The sequence below is a fragment of the Aspergillus heteromorphus genome, assembly GCF_003184545.1.
Source record: "Aspergillus heteromorphus CBS 117.55 chromosome Unknown BO70scaffold_26, whole genome shotgun sequence".
Classification (NCBI taxonomy): domain Eukaryota; kingdom Fungi; phylum Ascomycota; class Eurotiomycetes; order Eurotiales; family Aspergillaceae; genus Aspergillus; species Aspergillus heteromorphus.
Genome location: NW_020290431.1, coordinates 270234 through 289203, shown reverse-complemented (window position 1 = coordinate 289203; position 18970 = coordinate 270234). Strand labels below are relative to the sequence as shown.

The 18970-nt window shown below is 54.0% G+C and overlaps 9 protein-coding genes across 9 annotated transcripts; 4 read left to right on the top strand and 5 right to left on the bottom strand.

Moving 5' to 3' along the window:
• Positions 1 to 177: 177 nt before the first annotated feature.
• On the bottom strand, positions 178 to 698 carry BO70DRAFT_279587 (peptide chain release factor family protein; the record flags this gene model as incomplete). Its single annotated transcript, XM_025539005.1, has 2 exons — positions 178 to 447; positions 573 to 698. Coding segments are annotated over 2 exons (396 nt in total), but the record flags the coding sequence as incomplete, so codon positions are not given.
• A 1143-nt stretch (positions 699 to 1841) lies between these two features.
• On the top strand, positions 1842 to 2835 carry BO70DRAFT_116783 (serine palmitoyltransferase small subunit family protein). Its single transcript, XM_025537920.1, has 2 exons — positions 1842 to 2091; positions 2183 to 2835. The coding sequence occupies exons 1-2, from the start codon at positions 1974 to 1976 to the stop codon at positions 2410 to 2412; spliced, it is 348 nt and encodes a 115-aa protein (XP_025396451.1). The 5' UTR covers positions 1842 to 1973; the 3' UTR covers positions 2413 to 2835.
• A 639-nt stretch (positions 2836 to 3474) lies between these two features.
• BO70DRAFT_298047 (uncharacterized protein) lies at positions 3475 to 3892 on the bottom strand (the record flags this gene model as incomplete). The annotated part of the gene is made up of 2 exons (XM_025539592.1): positions 3475 to 3741; positions 3842 to 3892. The coding sequence occupies 2 exons, from the start codon at positions 3890 to 3892 to the stop codon at positions 3475 to 3477; spliced, it is 318 nt and encodes a 105-aa protein (XP_025396450.1).
• A 372-nt stretch (positions 3893 to 4264) lies between these two features.
• Positions 4265 to 5647, top strand: BO70DRAFT_342321 (dodecenoyl-CoA isomerase). The gene is made up of 2 exons (XM_025541376.1): positions 4265 to 4785; positions 4918 to 5647. The coding sequence occupies exons 1-2, from the start codon at positions 4595 to 4597 to the stop codon at positions 5552 to 5554; spliced, it is 828 nt and encodes a 275-aa protein (XP_025396449.1). The 5' UTR covers positions 4265 to 4594; the 3' UTR covers positions 5555 to 5647.
• A 58-nt stretch (positions 5648 to 5705) lies between these two features.
• Positions 5706 to 7168, bottom strand: cdc123 (cell proliferation protein CDC123). Its single transcript, XM_025541375.1, has 2 exons — positions 6990 to 7168; positions 5706 to 6921 (listed from the first exon to the last, which is right to left on the bottom strand). The coding sequence occupies exons 1-2, from the start codon at positions 7118 to 7120 to the stop codon at positions 5826 to 5828; spliced, it is 1227 nt and encodes a 408-aa protein (XP_025396448.1). The 5' UTR covers positions 7121 to 7168; the 3' UTR covers positions 5706 to 5825.
• Positions 7169 to 7374: 206 nt separating this feature from the next.
• Positions 7375 to 7936, bottom strand: BO70DRAFT_364871 (uncharacterized protein). Its single transcript, XM_025543924.1, has 3 exons — positions 7858 to 7936; positions 7635 to 7804; positions 7375 to 7571 (listed from the first exon to the last, which is right to left on the bottom strand). Exons 2-3 carry the CDS (start codon positions 7795 to 7797, stop codon positions 7465 to 7467), a joined length of 270 nt encoding a protein of 89 aa, XP_025396447.1. The 5' UTR covers positions 7798 to 7804; positions 7858 to 7936; the 3' UTR covers positions 7375 to 7464.
• BO70DRAFT_364870 (uncharacterized protein) lies at positions 7470 to 10007 on the top strand. The gene has a single exon (XM_025543923.1). The coding sequence runs from the start codon at positions 7851 to 7853 to the stop codon at positions 9942 to 9944; it is 2094 nt and encodes a 697-aa protein (XP_025396446.1). The 5' UTR covers positions 7470 to 7850; the 3' UTR covers positions 9945 to 10007.
• A 222-nt stretch (positions 10008 to 10229) lies between these two features.
• On the top strand, positions 10230 to 12091 carry BO70DRAFT_364869 (CCDC90 family protein). The gene is made up of 2 exons (XM_025543922.1): positions 10230 to 11444; positions 11517 to 12091. The coding sequence occupies exons 1-2, from the start codon at positions 10298 to 10300 to the stop codon at positions 11702 to 11704; spliced, it is 1335 nt and encodes a 444-aa protein (XP_025396445.1). The 5' UTR covers positions 10230 to 10297; the 3' UTR covers positions 11705 to 12091.
• Positions 12092 to 12427: 336 nt separating this feature from the next.
• Positions 12428 to 18940, bottom strand: BO70DRAFT_431721 (AP-1 complex accessory protein LAA1; the record flags this gene model as incomplete). Its single annotated transcript, XM_025548265.1, has 6 exons — positions 16443 to 18940; positions 16037 to 16393; positions 14699 to 15976; positions 14416 to 14647; positions 14063 to 14364; positions 12428 to 14005 (listed from the first exon to the last, which is right to left on the bottom strand). The coding sequence occupies exons 1-6, from the start codon at positions 18894 to 18896 to the stop codon at positions 12428 to 12430; spliced, it is 6201 nt and encodes a 2066-aa protein (XP_025396444.1). The 5' UTR covers positions 18897 to 18940.
• Between the last annotated feature and the right edge of the window lie 30 nt (positions 18941 to 18970).

Genomic DNA, 18970 nt, shown 5'->3' with positions numbered 1-18970 from the left:
GCCCTTCAATTGCTAGACTCAGATCTTTCTGCGTCGGGCACGGGTGTGAAATTCAGATAGACACGGTCAACTTCTACCCCCACACGGCTTCAGCCCCAGCTGCCAATTGAGCAGTCAAGGCAGGATCTATTCCTTCGTCTCTCTAACACCGTCTTTACCTGTGACGTCCACCGGGACATCTTCCTCGTCAGCTCGCGCGACTTCCTTACCCTCTTCAAGCTCCCGGTACTTCCGCCGGCTCTTCTTCATCGAACTGGCCTTCTTCTTCCTTGCGCGCTCAACCTTGATGGCCGCCCGACTTTGGTCCCCGTGTAGATGCTGCTCCACCTTATCCGCGAGAAGCTGCCGGGCGGTCTTCTCATTCTGGGATCGGGATCGCGTCGCTTGACATTTGATTACCACGCCGGTGGGCTTGTGGATCAGCTGCACGGCGGAGTTGGTTTTGTTCTAGATAGCGAAAGCCTCATTAGATTCGGGTCGATTCGATGCGATTCAATCCAATCCAATGCAATTTGGACGGTTTAGAAAATGTGTGTGTGTGTGTGTATGTGTGTGTGTGTGCCGCGACGTACGATTTTCTGGCCTCCCGGGCCGGTGCCCTTGAGGTAGGATTTGATTAGATCGGCATCTTCGATCTTGAGGCGGGGAGGGAGCGGTTTTTCGCCGAGGATGGGGGCGGAGAGGGAGAAGAATCTCGGGGGGAGAGGGAGGAGGGTTCGGAATCGGAATTGGAGAGAGGGGGTCAGGTGCAGGGGGCGGAACATGGTGATCGGACGATGAGACGTTTCGGGTCCATCGGTAGGACTAGGTGCATTGCGTTTCGGGGGTTAGTTGAGGAGGTTCATGATGATGATGATGATGATGGATGTTGATCGGAGGTTCGGAGGACAAGATAGTAGTAGATAGTGTATGTAAAATGATTACCATACGGTACTGTCGCTAAGGCATTCTATACCTGTACCTTATACCAGAGTGGTCACAGTAGTCACTTTAGTTGTTCACTAGGAGGGAATTATTAGACTAGCTGTCGGCGTTATGGACAGCTGTGCTAGATGATTCCCAGGATGCAGGTCCATTTCTCCTAAAATAGGCCTCCTGCGAGGGTTGGTTGCATTCCCTCCCCCCAACGGTATCTACTGTTGAGAGCCCAGCAAAGATGGGCCGACGGATGCCGCGCAGGGTCGTACTCGTGTCAGATCGCGCAGATAAACCGTCCCTTTCAAGGTTCAAGGTTGAGTCCAAACATCCTCCTCCCCTGCACTCTGCATGCTTAGGCTGCGAAATACTGGACCCTGGGTGGAACCTTTCTCTCCCGTGGCTGTGTTAGTGTCGGCGTCGAATTTGAAACGTTGTCCCGATCGAGCATGGGCTTGATGGGGTGATTTGCTGCTATCCAATCTTACTGTAATACGGCCGCCGGACTCGCTGTCCGTCCGGCTATTCTTGGCTCCCTGCCCATCCATCCATTCTATCCTGAACATCCTCCTCAGCTTACTTTCGCCCTCGACCCTCACCTTCTCTGGCTGAATCGACCGTCTCTCTCCACAGTCGTCCGAGATAAAGACAAGCCACATTCGACCTCTCTGTCCTTCTTCCGACAAACCTAACTCCCTATCAATTCGCCCGCTTTTTTCTTTTTTCGCGTGCCTGCCTGCCTGCCTGGGACTCCATCCCCGACTTCCTATCCTAATCGACTTGGCTCGGATCATGGATGCCTAATCCATAACTACATCCTCATTGTCTTCCCTTTCTCAGCTGCTCATTGAACGCCTCGCTTCGTCTCCTCCGCCTCCGCGCGCAACTGTGACTACTATACTACAGGGGCAACGACCAAATTCCTCCCCTCCCCACCACCAACACACACCTCCAGGGGTTCCCCTCGCCTGACGTTCATTGGACCCTTTCTACACCCTCCGCTGGCGTGCATCTACTTCCTATTCTCCTAAACACCGTCAATCGCTGTCCTGTCAGCCATGACTTTCTTCCTCTGGGTCATTACCTCCATGGTGCGCTGGATTCGCCTGAAGATCTACCAGTATGAGGTGACCTTCGCCGTGTACATGCTTACTCCCACCGAAAAATTCATTTTTAGTACGTCAATCCCATCTGAGACTGCGCGAAATTCCATGGAGATCCCCTTTACCCGCAGCCAGCCATGATAAGCTAACTGGAAGTGTTATAGACTCCCTCATCCTCACCCTCCTCTCGATGATTGCCACAGGCATCTACGTCTACCTGCCCAACCATCTCCGGGTTATCTATAGCCACCTATACTACTACTGGGTGGGAGAACGCCCCTTCATCTCTGCCAACCTCCCCTCCATCAGCTCCGTTTTCCGGGAGGGCGGGTCTGTGATGTACGAAACGGCCAAAAATGCCGCCGTAACGGCCACTCCCATTGCGGAACTGTAACATGCTTTGCTTCGGTGACCGCGACAGCGTGGCTTTCCCTGGTGTCGGTGATAACTGCGGACTGCAATCGGCCCTCAATGGCTTGGCTTGTTTGTTCCTCATTGCGATAACCATCGGGGCTTTTCTTCGCCTTGAGTTTCCGCTCTCCGCACCCGCCGCATGCCTCTCTTGTCCTCGAGCATGCATTACTTCGGCATTTCACGATTCACAGCGCTACTCCTCCACCGACTGGTTCCTTCTGGTGTTGCGAAGTGGTTTCATGGAGTTTGAGCGATACTGTTCAGAGCGGGTCGGCGCATCCTAGGCGTTCATGATCTTCGTTTCCTCGTCCTGATCGATTCAACCAACTACCCTCGACCTCGACCCTAATTGTTAATATCGTGTCGAGTCAATTGCCATTGTCATGACCAACAAAAGAAAACGCCTGACATCCTGTTGCTCCATGCATCCATCCATTGACATGGATGGCGCAGCATGTTCTGTTGTCCAGGATAATGATTACGGAAGGTATAACATTTTTTTAATATCACCATCAACACCTCGCTGTTGAGTGCATTTCTTTTTTCATTTGCTCTCTGCTTCAATGGAGCGGAAACTTTTGCTTAACGCCTGAAAATCAAGGGCCATGTATAACCAACCAACCACCCGACCGATGATGGCTGGGGTGTATTCAAATAGAATAATAATAATGAAAGACAAAAAAGAAATCCCAATTTAACCACCCAAATATACAACTCCCGCCATGCTCACAGAAAGCGTGTTATACAAAATCAAAATAGCAACCATCGTAGATGGCACATGTGTAACGTCCCCTCCTGTATCTGTATCCCCATCAGCATGAGTATATGCCCATACACACAGACACCCAAGGGTCCGCCCTTTCAAACACAACCAGACAGCCAACCAAACAACTAGCCGTCCATTCCAGACCCGGCAGAATAGACCGGTCCCTTCTCCCCCGTGAAATGGTCGATAGGCATAGTCCTGCAAGACACACCCATCAACACATAGAAACCTCAACATCACCCCATAATATAGTCATCCACCCAGCCCAACAACAGATTACTCCGCCTTCACGGACTCAGCCTGTGTCTGAGCCTGAGCCTGAGCCTGAGCCTCCAACGCCGCAGCCTCCCGCTGTCGCTTCTCGCGCTTAACAGCATCCACCATGCGCATGCGCGCCAGCTCGCGGTCGATTTCTTCTTTGTCCAGGGGGATCTTGTGCGATTGTTCGGCTGTGGGCCAGAAGCCCGGCACGCTGAACCGGTCGTCGAGGTTCGTGCCGAAGTAGTACATCCAGCCGATGGGGAAGATGATGTACGTGCCGAACTGGGTGGGTGGGTTAGTTAGTGGTGGATTGGGGAAGAGGGGTAGATGGATGTGGGGAGGGAGAGGGGGAGGGAGATGGGGACGAGGTAATATAACATACCTTGAAGACTTCGAGGTTACCCCCCGTGAGTTTGCGGAGGAAGGCGGACATGGTGTATTGTCTCGTGTTGTGGAGGTGGGATGAATGGGTATTCGGGGTGTCGGGTTGAGATTCTTTTAGTTTCCGGATATGCTTCAGTTGCAAGAGCGGGGCTCAATTACTTTTGCTGAATTGCAGTCACTGATATGTCAGGCGTGCGTGCGTGCAGGAGGTTCTCCGTCTCCGACGACAAATTATCCTGGATGGTCCGATACGCCTCGCCGCTGACTATCTCGGAGCTTCTGACAAGCCGAGACGCGGCAAACAGAGCAAACATCCCCACGTGCATAAGGTCATGTGATGCATCTTACTCATCCGCCGCCGGTCTGCCTTGGGCCTCGGCTCATTGCTCGGTCCATCGGTTTCCCCGCATGTCCTATCGTACTTACTACTAACTAGTAGCGGTAGCCTGGGGATCCTGGCTGGTACTTGGGTTAGTTGGCAGGAGGACTCCTATTGCTATTCGGTTGGGATATCATCGCAGTTGACAGTTCCTTTCTGTCCCTGATACTTACCTTTTTGCTGGTTTTATTGTCATAATCTACTCGGCTTATCTGTCTGAATTGACGATACCACCGTCCACCCGCACGAACTATAGAACCTAAGTGTACCTTATCCCGATTCCTTGACTACCACACCGAGCATTCAGTACCACATACATACCCGGTAGCACACCCACATCCCAGCAAGCAAGCAAGCAAGCAAGCAAGCAAAATGTCCACCGAAGACGCCATCACGGTCAAATACCAGGATCGCCTGGCCATCATCACGCTCAATCGGCCGAAGAAACTCAACGCCCTCGACCAAGACCTGTACTACCTGCTCGGAGAAAAGCTCCGCGAAGTCGACAAAAGAGATGACATCTTTATCACCCTCCTCACAGGCACGGGACGGTTTTTCTCTGCGTAAGCATGTCCTAGTTTAACCCAACCCAACCCAAAGCCCCAATAAAGAAAGGAAATAAATTAAAATGAAAGCAAGAAAGAAAGAAAGAGAGAAAGAAACAAATAATCTAACACCCCAATCCCTCCCTCCAGCGGCGCAGACGTAACCATCAGCCGCCCCGGCGGCAGCCTCAACAGCCAAGCACGACGGGAAATCGCGCGCTCCTTCGTGATCAACAACTTCGACATCACACGGACCTTCGCGCACCACTCGAAAATCCTCGTCGTGGGACTCAATGGCCCCGCCGTCGGGCTCTCCGCCGCGCTAATCGCCATGGCCGATTTCATCTACGCCGCGCCACACACCTTCCTCCTCACCCCATTCGCGTCGCTGGGTCTGGTCGCCGAGGGCGGAGCATCGCGGGCGTTCGTGGAACGGCTCGGGATCGCGAAAGCCAACGAGGCGCTCATCATGAGCAAGCGTATTAGCTGCGAGGAGCTGGTGGCGGCCGGGTTCGTCAATAAGGTGATTGAGGCGCCGTCCGGGCGGAGTGATGATTCCGACGGGTTTCTGGGCGAGGTCCTGCAGGAGGTGGAGGAGAGGTTGGGGTTGCATTTGAATCAGTCGAGTTTGCTGAAGATTAAGGAGTTGGTGAGGAGGCCGGAGAGGGAGCTGTTGGATCGGCAGAATGGGTTGGAGGTTTTTGCGGGCTTGGACAGGTTTTTGAGTGGGGTGCCGCAGGAGGAGTTTAGGAAGTTGGCGTCGGGGGAGAAGAAGCATAAACTTTAGATTAGGGGGGCTGGGGTTGGGTTGGTGGTTTGTGTGTATGAACTATGGGTTTGTTTGGAGATGGAGATGTGGGTGGTTGATGATCGATTTGGGGCGGGTGTCTTGTTTGTTCTACGAGTAGATCATTGCCATAGAAGCAATTTAATAAACCAGCAGTTTTACTTTTATGATTCCTTTCCCATCCTTCCGCGCTAATTGGAAACGCCAGCTATGCCTGAACACCTGGTAGATCTAGATCTGTAGCAATGCAAAATGGTAACGACCAGACCGTTTATTGGCCTTCTTCGGAGTCGGATTCCTGAGTCTGCTTCGCGAGAATGTCCTGCCACTGGCCCAGGAACTCGCTCATGCCACCAGGTCCGGTGAGAGAGGCGTCCACTACCTCCTTCGGCAGTTTGTGTGCCGAGTATTGCGGCGTCGAGAAAGAGTATGCCTCCGGGTCGTCACGCTTGATCAGACGGAATTCCGGGAACAAGGGAGCATCATCCTCGTTGCAACCGGCTTCCGACTCGGATTCAGACTCCTCCTCGGATTCCGGGCCCGAATCCTCGGCATTGTCTCCGTTGAGGGAAAGCCGGACAAACTGCACATCATCCTCCTCCTGGATACCGACAGGGTCCTTCATGCGCAGAATCTCCAGCCAGCTGAACAGAAGCGAATCCGTCCTTTCAGCCCAGGGGTTGATATCAATGAGCCACACCTTCTCATGCGGAGGCGGGATATAGACATCGAACGCAAAGCTGGGGTCCGGGAACGTATCCTTCAGCTTCTCGTCGAAGAACGACTGGATCCGGGAGCGGAGGGAATCCCGCATGGGGAAGAGGAAGTCGAAATGGTTCTGGTCACGCTGGCAAATGCACAGGAGCACTCTGTTGCGCACGAAGCATCGGAACTCTAGCGCGGGGTTGAAGTTGACGTATTTGCGGAGAACAAGGTGGTAGGGGATCTCGGGTTGTGGGAGGGAGGAGTCGGGGGTATCGGGCACGCAGCCATCGAACGGGTGTTCCAGATCGTGGGTAATGAAGTCGCTACTTTTCAGCAGGAGGTAGATGTCGTTGGGGGTGCGGCACTGCGTGTCGTTCGTCGCGGACATCCAGGTCGCATCTTTGGGCGCACTCCAGTTCAGCTTCGGCGTTACTTTGCCTCCGTACTCGGCGATCGTAGATTTGACCTGGGCGTGGATTTCCGGCCACTCGATCGACGGGTCAGATTCAGCCTCGTCACCGTCATCGGAGAACGTATCGTCGTTGTCGCTGTCGGTGGGAGGGGCGGCTTCCGGGGTCAAGACGATGCCGTCGGCGCGGAGGTAGGAAACGAAGGGGGCGTTGAGAGGGATGAGACGGGATTTGGGGACGTGGGTGCGGTATCTGCAAGGTAACAGCTGTTTGTTAGCACTCTGATCGGCGCCCATGGGGTGTTGAGGTGTAGCGCATACCGAGGTTGCCAGTCATGATAAGAGCAGTGTAAGATGTGAGAGTAGGTAACCGGAGGGAAAGGCAGTCTGGTCAGCTCCTCAACAGGGGTGTCAGCTGCAGGAGCCGGGGCCTCCGCTTCGATCGAAGGCATGGTGGCTAGATGCGCGACAGGGACAGGCAAACTGAGTGGTTGCAGCAGAGAGAGGGTTGATCGCAAAGTGAGTCCGCGGGGCTGGCCGTTTTTCTTTTTTGGGATGACTCAAGACTAATTCACCCGAAGCGGCATGGTTGGTAATGAATGACATGACCGTACCGTTCCCTGCCACGTGCTGCCTCAGGCACGGCGGATCGTCATCCAGTCAATACGGGTTGCGTAGCATCATCAATCAGCCAACGGGTCCGGTTGCCATTGTCCCTCCGCACTGCTGGCTTCCCCCGTCAGCATCCTGCCCCTTCACCATGGCGTCCGACGGCCCGGATCCTCATGCCCTGAAATCATGGCAGGATGCTTTTCACTATCCAATTCCCACTGTGCGCCGTGTGGAGCAGGAGCTGCGCCGCGACATCGCAAGCAATAAGGAGAGGCTCCGGGCTCTTGTTGGGTATGTGATGACAACGCCCCGGAGTGGCTTTAGCCTGGGCTAACGATTTCATCGCGCATCTAGGACGAGATATCGAGAGCTCGTTGGTACCGCCGAGACGATTGTATCGATGAATACCGAAATGGGAAACGTGGACTCGACGTTGGCCGACATAGGACGACGATGTAACCCGCGCTTGATGGAGAAGATGCACACGCATTACAACCAGATAAAGGAGGATGCTCATGACCAGGGTATGGTATCTCTGTCAAGTCGGCTTTGGCAGTCGGTAGCTGATGGATGACAGATGCCGCTAAAAGGGCGCTCGGGGGTCAGCTCGCTCTACTTCATCGCTGCGCTGTGTCAATATCAAGGCTGCTGAGAAGGCGCGGCTCGTTCCTGCTGGTGGCCAAGCTCATGGTTGTCTCCCGACTTCTGCACAAGACCCTCTCGCAACAAACAACGGTGCCGCCGTTCGTGGAGAACCTCCGCAACCAACTGGCTTCCCTTCGGCGCACTCTGCTACGAAGACTCGATAAGCGCCTGGCTTCTGCCAAGTCCACTGCGGATGAGATTATAGAAGCTCTGGCGGCATATTGTTTAACAACCAGCTCTTCTTCAGACGACGCCATTCGCTACTTCCATCAGATCCGCTTGGACGTCATCGGCAGCCAGCTGGAAGTCGTCGACCCGTCCGGCGAGAACGTTTTGAACAGCTTAAGACTATACATTCGGACTCTGCAAACTTCCAAGATTCTGCTTTCCCGCCGTCTTTCTGATGTGCTCAGTAAGCTGAAAGCACGGCCCCTCTTGACGGATGTCGACATTCGCAATTTGGACGACCTGGATCTCGGCGTTTTGGGCCGCTGGGTGACCCCGGACGTCAGCAACTTCACGCCTTGGATTAAGTTGAGCGAGCTGTCGAAATCAGAAGCAGAAAGGACTATTAAGCAATGGTCAAAGCCGGCTTTCGATAAATTTGTACAAGGGTGCCGCGGCAGCCTGGCTCACTGGATAGATTTCTCAAAGCTTCTTTCTCTACGCGAGAAGACGTTGGAACTTTGGCTGTGCTCTCGCAGCTCTACACCTACGCATTCATCATTACAGGTGCTGGAAGGAATCCGGTCCGCTTTCAACGAGCGGCTTACGCAGATTCTTTCCGAACAAGCCAAGTCTTTGGACGTGTATGGCCAAGGTGTCGCATCTGCGGTGTCTAGCTGGAGCGACCGTGTACACACAGCTTCTCAATCGCTTTGGGATGATGGCTTGATCTCTCTTGATTACTCAAATGGCTCTGCCGCTTTCAAACAAGCAGTCATGGATAGGTTATTGGGCCGTGACGATGATATAACTGCTTCTCTAGAGAATTATCAGACCTGGCTGTCCACCATCCAACAATCCAAAGAGTCCATCGACGCTCTGCGACAATCACGATGGCCAGATGCTCTGGATGAAGGCGAAGATGAGGACCTCGATGTAGATATACCATCCATCCTGAACGATGACGACCCTCGACTCCTGCGTGAGGCGCTGCAGACCGCCATCCAGCAGTCGTTTGATACTCTTCAGGACTCGTTTGGTGAAACCTTCAAAACCCTCTCAAAGTCGGGTCAGAGTGGCGAGGCCGCCTTCATGCTCAAGGCCATTCGACTCGTCCGGAGAGATCTTCCTACGGAGTTCATTTCGAGTGACTACGCGCTCGCTCAGGGTATCATACCAGACCTGCAGGAAATCCTCGCCAAGGAAATAATCATACACGCAGGCACCTGGCGGTCCCCGGTTGTTTCCAACAGCAAGTCTCGTGAACTGCCAGGTAGAACACTCTGGGAAGGTGATCCAGAAGTGCCAGTCCTGCCATCGCCATCGACATTTAAGTTCTTGCGTCGGCTCGTAAGAGCGATGGATCAGCAGGGCACTGGACTCTGGGATGTCTCCACCGTTCGCGTCCTTAAGGAAACTGTACAGAAAGAACTCTCGACTTCTATTGCCTCCGCAGTCAAGGATCTGAAGCCGCCTAACGGTGCTGAAGAAAATCCCCAGTCTGCTCCGGAGGATACAAACGGAACACCACCGGCTCGAAACGGCGATGGTAACCATGTTGAGGAGTCAAAATCTGAGAATGAGGCCCAGGACAAGGCCCAGGACAAGGCTCCGGACGGGGCTCAGGATATCCAAGATCGCAGAATGCAGCTGTATTTTGACGCTGTCTACCTAGGTGATGCGTTAGCAACTCAAGACTCCGAGCATGGTCAGTTAAAGGAGAGGCTTGATATGCTTCGCAGCAGCCTCGAGTCGAATGCGAAAGCCACGAAGAACATGGAACAAGCGGCCCACGAGTACTGGAAGCGGACCCAGCTCTTATTTGGGCTTTTGAATGGGGGGACTGAGCAATAGGCGACTGCTGGGTCGCGGTACAAATGTATATAGATCGATGAATGATAAACCAGGCTACCTGAGGTAACCGGTACTTCCTGTAACACCTATTTTAGTATGATTACTAGGTACCGGGTACCTGGATCAGTTCTCGTTGCAGCGGACCAACCACAGGCCGGATAATGGCGGTCCCGATCGGGCTAGCGGCCGCGGGGGAGGCTCAGCGTCGACGTCACGTTTCCGGCGGTGGTGACTTGGCCGCGGGAAAACCGATGCGTTCATCCCTCCTGACCGGTTGCTATCCATCCCATGCCTTCCAGTCGCCGCTCTTCTCCTCTCCTTCCCTCGCTCAACCCTCCCCCAACCCCCTCACCATGGCGGCCCCAAGGCTTCCCTTCCTTTACCCCAATCTGATGCGCGCAGTCAGATCCTGCGAGCCTCACACTTATCGATCCCTGCGGATCTCATCCAGCAACTACCCACCACATCACGCTCCCTTCCACACCAGCCGGCGACACGCCCAAGAGACCTATCATCGACGATACGGCCCCGCCGCAGAAGCTCACCTTCCTCCTCCCTCTAAGCCCAAAGACAAGACATCCCGCCAGCAAGCCCCTCTCCCCTCGTCTGGCGAGGACCCCGAGAGCAGCGCATCTGCGGACTCAGCCCCGCCAGAACAACCAGACACCCAGACCACCACCTCCGAGTCCTCCTCGCAGACCCAAAGCAACCCCGCCGCCACCGATGAACCAACCAAAGACAAATCCGTGGAAGAATCAGAATCCCGCGAGGAGTCCGAACCCGCATCGGAAGCCCGCGAGGCCGAAATAGTCACAGCATCACCGAGCGAACCGCCCCCTCGTCCGGAGGAGCCAATCCGCATATTCCACCCTCTCAACCAGAACCCGCTCGATGGCGTCCTCCACATGCCTTCTCCCTCATCGTACCTATCGACGTCCGGCGAACCCAGCTCGGATGAGAATAAACCCCCGCATCTCGCCCCCGCCCCTTACGTCCACCACTTTGATACCTACTCCCTCGTCCAGGACCTTTCCAAGGGCGCCTTCACCGAGGAGCAATCCATCACCATCATGAAAGCCGTCCGGAGCATGCTGCAAAATAACTACGACATGGCCAAGCAGAGCCTGACCTCCAAGTCTGACGTTGAGAACGAGTCCTATCTGTTCCAGGCGGCCTGCTCGGAGCTTCAGTCCTCTCTGCAGACGGCTCGGACGTCGGAGATGCAGCGCCAGCGCGCTTCCCGGACGCAGCTGCAGCACGAATCAGATATCCTCTCCCAGCGCCTGAACCAGGAATTGTCGGGTCTGAAGGAAGATATCAAAGGAATGTTCAACGACCACAAGATGTCCACGCGGGAACAGCAACGGAGCATCGATACCTCGGTGCAGGAGCTGAACTACAAGATCACGGTCTCCCTGAACAGTGATGGAAAGAGCGAGATCGAGGGTTTGAGATGGATCCTAACGAGAAGAGCTGCAATGGCTATCGCGATCAGTGCCTGTGAGTCATACATCATCTTCTCCCTCCTCCCCCCCCCCCAAATTTTGTCCATTGCTAATAGCGAATGTATAGTCATGATCATCCTCTTCCTTAAGTACTACTCCGTCCGCAAGGCCCAGGAGACCGCAGAGAAGAAAGCCAAGAAAGGAACCTCGACCAAGGAAGCCAAGGAGGCCGCAGCTGCGGCTCAGCATCCCACCATCCTCAAACCCAAATCTATGGCAGCTCCCCATGTCCACCTCGGAGAATCTCTTGGCTGAGATTTAGACACCCCATTCATTCATTCTTCTCCGGTCCTTTACTGTATAACATGCATATCCAATGGCGCTCCCATTCCGCCTTCCATTCATTGTCACATTTAGCCCAAACCCAGACCACTATAGATTTCCTTCCGACTGTACATCATTCCTTCATTCAGTTATTGATTTCTTGTTTCATTCTTCTTTCGCTAGTCAAGAGTCATATTTGACTAGTATGATACCCCGAGCATTAAACGGCAACATAGATAGACGGACGGGTTCATTGTTCATCATGTCAACATCTCAAATCATTGTACCTATACTTATCTCTATAATCTTTAGAACTCTATATATGCAAGGGGTGGGGTGGGGGGCATGTCCGCATGTCCAGTCATAAATGCTCGCCATCTTGATGACCTGTGCACATGTTCCGTTCTATTCCGTTCCGTCCCGTTCCGTCCGTCCGTCCGTCCTCTGATCGTCTCGTCCTCGTCCTCGTCCTCGTCCTCATCCTCATCCTCATCCAGATCGTCACACCTCATGCATCCATAAATAATAGGCAGTACTAGTAGTAGTAGTGTCTCCCCACAGAGAGAGCCACACGTATTAAACAGGTATGTGGGTCGAAATAAAGCAGCGAAAAATGAACATGCACATGAAAGAAAAGTCAAAGGAAGAAGAGAAAGAAACGCAAGGAAGAAAAAAAAATACAACAAACAAGAAGAAAAAAAAAAAAAAGACCCGCTAGAAATCAAACCTCAGCGCAATACTGGGCATACTCTGCTGCTCACTGCCGGACTGGACGGTATCCCTCGCATGCTTATTGGCCGCGGAATCGACCTCCGCGCTGCGGAGAATCTCCTCGAGGAGAGCCTTTTGCTCCGGACTCATAGTGGTGGCCACGAGGGCGCGGAAGACAGCCTGGTTCGCCTTGGCGAGTTCGAGCATATGGCCCGCGGTTTCCCTGTAGATGGGGTGGCCGTCACGTTGGGCGCGCGCCAGGAGCGTGGACATGATGAGGGAGACGGCGGTGGGGGTCTCGGTGGGGGCGAAGACGGCGTTGCTGACGCAGGCGACCAGGGTGCGCGCGATGCCGGTCTTGGAGTTCTCGGGGTCGCTGGGGATTTCGCCGTTCTCTTGAGGACAGCCGACGTAGAAGGCGATGAGGCGCGGGGTGAGGTAGCGGGCGATGAGTTCGCTGGTGGGGGATTTGGGGTTGGTGGTGAGGAGGATGGAGCGGATGCAGCCGGCGGCGACGTTGGCGAGGCCGACGTCTTGGAGACAGTCGAGGAGCTCGTCGAGGACGCGCGAGATGACGGGGTCTTGGGGCGGGATGATATGGCCGCCGCTTGTGAGGAGGATGGCGATGGCGAGGAGGGTATTCTTTGCGCAGGGGAGAGATGATTCGGATTCCCTCCGCTGGGCGATGGTGAGTGTGGTGAGGAACCGGGTGAGACACCCGCGGAGCTGGCGGGACACGACGAGGATGTTCTCTGATTGTTCGGGGCCGGCTTCTCGGTAGTTGGCGATGCCGCTGATGAAGTGTCTGAAGATGGGAAGGGCCTGGGGCACCACTCCGGCCTGGCACAGGCCAGTGGCGAGGATGGTGCTGAAGATGTGCAGGATGCAGGCGTTCAGGTCATTGCGGATGATTGATGGGAAGATCGAGGCTACGTTGACTAGCGATGAAAGCGCAAGACGGATGAGAGACAACGCATCGTCTGAGCCCACGTTGAACCGTGCAAGAGGTGTGGTTTCACGCAGGTTGGGGAGGAGACCCGCCAGGACGAGAATGATACTTCTCGTTAGCTCGAAAAGCTGCTCGATATCGTCGGATAGGTGGTCACCCCGGTCCTCGCCACCCTTGGCGGAGGGATGGTCTAGGGACAGGTTGCGAGCGATCTCGACTATGACGTTCTGGATGGGGATCGTTTCGGTCAACGCCAAACGGTCAAGGGAGTCCATGGTCTCCGAGAAGATGGCATCCTGATAGATCGCATTGCCTGAGATGACTGGTCTCAGGATCCTCTTGAGGGCCTGAAGGATGTCCAATCTGTGGGACGGGGGAGTAGACTGGTCAACCAGAGCTTCGAACGCCAAGCCAAACAGGACGAAGAAGAACGCGACAGGTTCATCACGATAGTTGATGTTGTCGCCCTTTCCTTTGGGCTCCTCGCTGGGCGTCACCTGGTCATCTTTCTCCGTCTTGGTGGAATCTTCCAACTCCGATTTGCCATCCAGCGCATCGAATACAAAGTCGATGTCTCTTTCTACCAAACCAGCGATGGCATCGACAAGGTTCAGCCATGAATCCTGGTAGAACTGTGTCGTGTGTCAGTATTCGCAGCCATAAGACGGAGTTATATCGATCAAACGTACCTTCAAGAGAGTTTCCCGGTTCAACGCGGCATACACCTCATCCAAATCACCGCTCAAAGGCCCTGTGCCCAGGCTTCCCGAAATATCAGGCTCGAAGCGTAGTCGAGCATATTCCTGGAGGGAAGAGAGCCAAAGGGGCGTGAGCCTCGTGAGATATGGCTGAACAACTTGATTCAGATACTCCTGCTCAATACTGGCAATCTGCAGTCGCGCCCAGGCAGAATATAAGGCCATCTTGACCATAACTCTGGCGTTGGGATTGAGCCCTTTCAGATCGCCAATTTCAGTGGTGTCAAGGTTTTCTAGAGAGTGTAAGCTGCGATACCATCTAAGGAGGACCAATCTGCACCCACGGGAGAAGTTCTCCAGCCCAAGCACCAGTAGTTTGAGGATTCTTCCCATCCGATCGACATTTGTCACTATACCAGTAGCAATAAACGTGGCGGAAACATTGATCGCCTCTGACGCCAGTTCTGCGGACGAATCCGCGGCGAATGCTGGCGTGAGAGCGGATCCAATCTGAGCCTGATACTGTTCCAGCAAAGATGCCTCGGTAAAGTCCGGATCCGGAGTCTTGCCAAACATCTAAGAAATTGTTAGTGCCGAAACACATCCGACGAAAAAGCGCGAACATACCTTAAGAACCTGATCGATAATCTTCAGTCCCCAGATCCGAAGTTCAATCACGTTGGCAGTCGATGCCGAGAACGCCATCCTGACAATATCCCCTACCTTCTGCTGAAGCGCAAGCTCAGCGGGGATTGTCTGATCTGGAAGAATGGCCTCTTGCACTATCGCCAAAAGCTCGCTGAGACAGCCCATGATGAAATTCCGAGTCTGCCATTTCAGGAGCTCCTGTCCCGAGACAGCACTGTTGGCCTCATCCGACTGTCCGGCCCCCGCGATCGCGGACGCGAAACCTGCAACTTCATCATCCGGTATGTCATTCCCGGAGGGCTTGATACCGGCTGTCAAAGGGGGCTCCTCTACCTTGACACGCGTCTTGGTCAAGGTGTTGTGGCAGCGCTGTATCCACAGCTCGGTTTCAACAAGTGCCGTCTGCTGCAGCCAGTCTTGAATCATGCTTCTCAGAATTGGATTATCTGGGGTATCATCAAAAGCAAGCCAGATCTCTTCTTCGAGCGCCGGGGTAGCTGTCTGGATGACAGACGCAGCGTCCCGCTTCATGAGGTTACTCAACCCTCGAATGGCTACATCCTTCATCAAAGGGTTCGTGGCGGTAAGCTCACTCTGCAGACGTTTCACATATCCAGAGAAATCAACGTATGCCGGTGCATATAGTGACAGATGATCCAAACACTTGGAACTCTCTGTGACCAAAGCCGAGTTGTCCTCTAGCTGGAATTGCCTAAGAAGGGTGAGAATGAGATTGCGCGTTTTTGTGATATCCTGGAGATCGGGTCCGAGAACGTTGATGAGAGAATCAACACAGCGACTAATCACCACCGGAGTGAGGAAGGACATCTCAATGTTGGAAGTTGCTAAAGCCGCCGCCTCCTCGTTGTGTGTGTCGGCATTATATAGCTGGGCCAGCATCCCAAGAGAACTCGAGACAAATGGTGAGAAAGTCAATCCTGCAGAATTGGCAACCCTTTCTAGTCCACCAAGAGCCCAGAAATGAACCACGGGATGAGGATCGTTACACAGTGACATCAAAACACCAACGATGGTCTTCAGATGCAGACCAGCTGCCATACCACCGATCTGGGAATGGATGCAACCCAAGGCGGCGGCACAGCCAGCACGGGTATTAGGCTCCCGATTCTCAACAATAGTATCAACGAGCCAGTTGATCTGCGTGTTGGTGAAGGCGGTTCCAGAGCTCTCGCAGAGCCGGCCGAGTGCTTCGACACCAATCGTCCGAACGATCAGATCAGCATCGGTGACAAATTTCTAGAGCAGTCAGCTTTCTGTCGTATCCGTCTCTGTCCAAAAGTTTCATGTCGTCCTTACCTGGACAAGCTCCTGCAATACTTTGTCGGTCGCGGGGTTTAGCTTTCCGGTAGTAGAGCCAGTCTCTCTAACAGAAACCTTTAGAGCGTGAAGTAAGGCGACAGCCACGTTAACAAGCATAGCAGCCTTACGCCCGGGATTGCGCTGGAGACTCGTCGAGGAAAGGAAGGTCGCGATCTGCTCTACACAACTTTCCTGGACTTTAGGCGCGTGGAGGGGAATGGCAACAGAGAATAGCTCAATAGCAGCGTTCACAACGCCAATGGAATGTGGATCGGCCAGGAGAGAATCCTCTTGTCTCGTAGAATATAAGAGAAGAGAGTCATGTTCACTCGCTTGACATACAGGGAAAGTCAACTGCAGAGGTCAGTCCTGCCTAAGTACGATACCAGATATGATTACTCACAGCATCATCGATAGCTTGATCCGCAGAATCAACAGCAGACCATGCAGGCCCATTCTCGGATCCATGCTTGCCAGTAAGCGTCACACGCACGTATTCCCTAGCCAGCCCTGTCACTCCAAACCCATAATTATCACAGAGATCCCACAGAGACTCAAATTGCGCAGTGGAGGCCGCAATCGAGCTCTCCAAAGGACCAGCCTGGACAGCGTCGGGGTCTGCGAAGGACGAAATTGCCAAACTCAGAAGACTAGATTGGGAGATGACATCGGCATGGCTAAGAGGATGAACATGGAGTAGCTTGGAAAAGCACTGTAACACTCGTCGCCGAACCAAAGTTTCAATATCATGCAACTGCAATGACGGATGGAGGCGCTGCGAGATATCATTCACGGACTTTTGCCGTGGCAGGTCATCGAGAAACTCAACCGTATTCTGGAGCATGATAGCTATCCTCTTCGCACCGTCGGCAGTTATTAGCCTGCTATTGAACTCCATAAACACCAACAAAGAACTCAAAGCACATTCTCGGACATGCGCAAGGAAGCTCAGTTCCAGCACACCTCGCTTAGCAGAATTTTCTTGACTAAGGTGCTTGGGAAGTGCATTTTTCCATAGCAGTGATAGCTGGGAAAGATGAATCTTCACAAAGCTTGGGCCGAGAGGCATCAACCCCCCAATCAGAATCCAAGCGACTTGGATCTGCGTGCTTGCGGCACGTAGCTCAGAGTTGCTACTGGTCTTCAAAAGGTCAGTTGCCTGAGTGAACACCCGGGAGAACACTTCGACTGAGCCATAAAGAGGCTGTAATCGAGACGTGCTCAACATGGACGAAAGTCCGTTCGCATAGCCAACACAGCGCCGCGGCGATTGCCGGGGGGTGGATAATTGCGCTACTTCTCGGCTCAGACTGTTCAAGCTGATCGTAACACACGACAGCAATTGATGCGGACAGGCAAGAACAAAGTTGCGAAGACACTGCGCGGCATGTATCTGGACAGTGTAGCTGGGGTGCGGGAGAACCTGAAGCAAAGCCTCGCGACACGGTTCAGCCAGAGTTCCGAATGCAGAGCCAAGCGACGCTATCAGGGAAGACAAAGCACTCAGAGCGCTTGTGAGAGAATGCTTGCTCGGCTCGCGACGCTCCTGGATCACTTGGGGATAGTCCTTAAGAACATCGTTGATCAGCCACTTGGCAGCATTGAGTTGACTGGTCTCCCGGAGCGATTCGCGGCCGACGGTATCCTCCAAAATGCTTTTCACGAACTTCCTGGTCATCAGAAGCCGGAATCGGTTGTACGTCACCGTGGGGTGGTTGAGGACTTCGAACAGCAGGTGATTTGCAATCTGCCCGTAACGTTCCTCAATCGTCTTATCCCCCAAAATGCGTAGAACGTGCTTATAGCAGATAGCGATCCCCGCCCGGGCCCGATTCGATGTCGTACTCCGCAAGTACTGTAAGGAGAGCTGACGGAGAAGGTCGGGAAGAAGGAAAAACAGGCGCTGGTCGGACTTCTTGGGGGCGGCAGAGGATTCTGAAACCTCGGCCTCATCTTCGTCTTCCCCAGGCTTAGCTGTCGGCTTCCTCGACATTCTTTTCGCCTTTTTCGATTTCGGGGCCGCGATGATAGGGGCATCCGTTGCATGCAGTTTGGCTAACGCACGAGCCAGGCATGTCGCTGCAGCGTGTCTGACGGGAGCCACAGGGCTGTCAATGACCTTCCATGCCAAGGTCTTCAGGTGATCGAAGTCGTTCGTGTTGTCAAAGTACGGGGTTGTGTTCACCAGTTGTTCAAGACAGCGACAGGCATGCACTTGGACAAAAGTAGATTTGTCCCCGGTTGCGGCATTGCGAGCTTGCTTCCAGACGTCGCGCGCCGTTCCTTCGTCCACGGGGACTCCAGTACCGACGACTACCTTCCGGAGCACGGCAAACGTCGACCCACGACAACCCGTGTGGTTACTGGAAGCTTTGAGCAGCTTGAGCAAGCTCGAGACCACTCCGCCGGACTGCGCAAAGACACTTTCCCCGGCAACGGCGAAGACCTCGCCCATGCAATGGGCGGCAGCGAACTTGGTCTTCAGTTCCGCCTCACTTTTGCCCGCATTCAGCAGCCCGAGAAGGTCCGTGACCGTCTCGAAGAGAATGCCCCGGTCACCCTTGCTGAATATCGCGCCGAAGCATCGTCCCAGGTTGTTGCGGATAACTCGCGTGAGGGTCGGCGAAGGGAGGGTGAGGATCTTGAAAAGCTCTTTTTTCAAGAACTTCTGCTGCGAGGACACTTCGGCCTTATCCAGGCCGGAGAGGTGCTGGACTAGGTCGGACGTGAAGGTGAGGAGGTAGAGGTCCTGCTGTTCGGAGGGGAGCGCATGGAGCTTGGTGATATCAAGCTCCGCACGGGGGGCGGCGGCATTGTTGTCGGCGGAGGTAGCGGGGGGGGTTTCCGACGAAGACATTGGGTTATACTATGCCGACCGGGGAGTCGCCCATACGGTCCCGTGTTTCCAGAATGGCGGAGTGAAGACGGTGG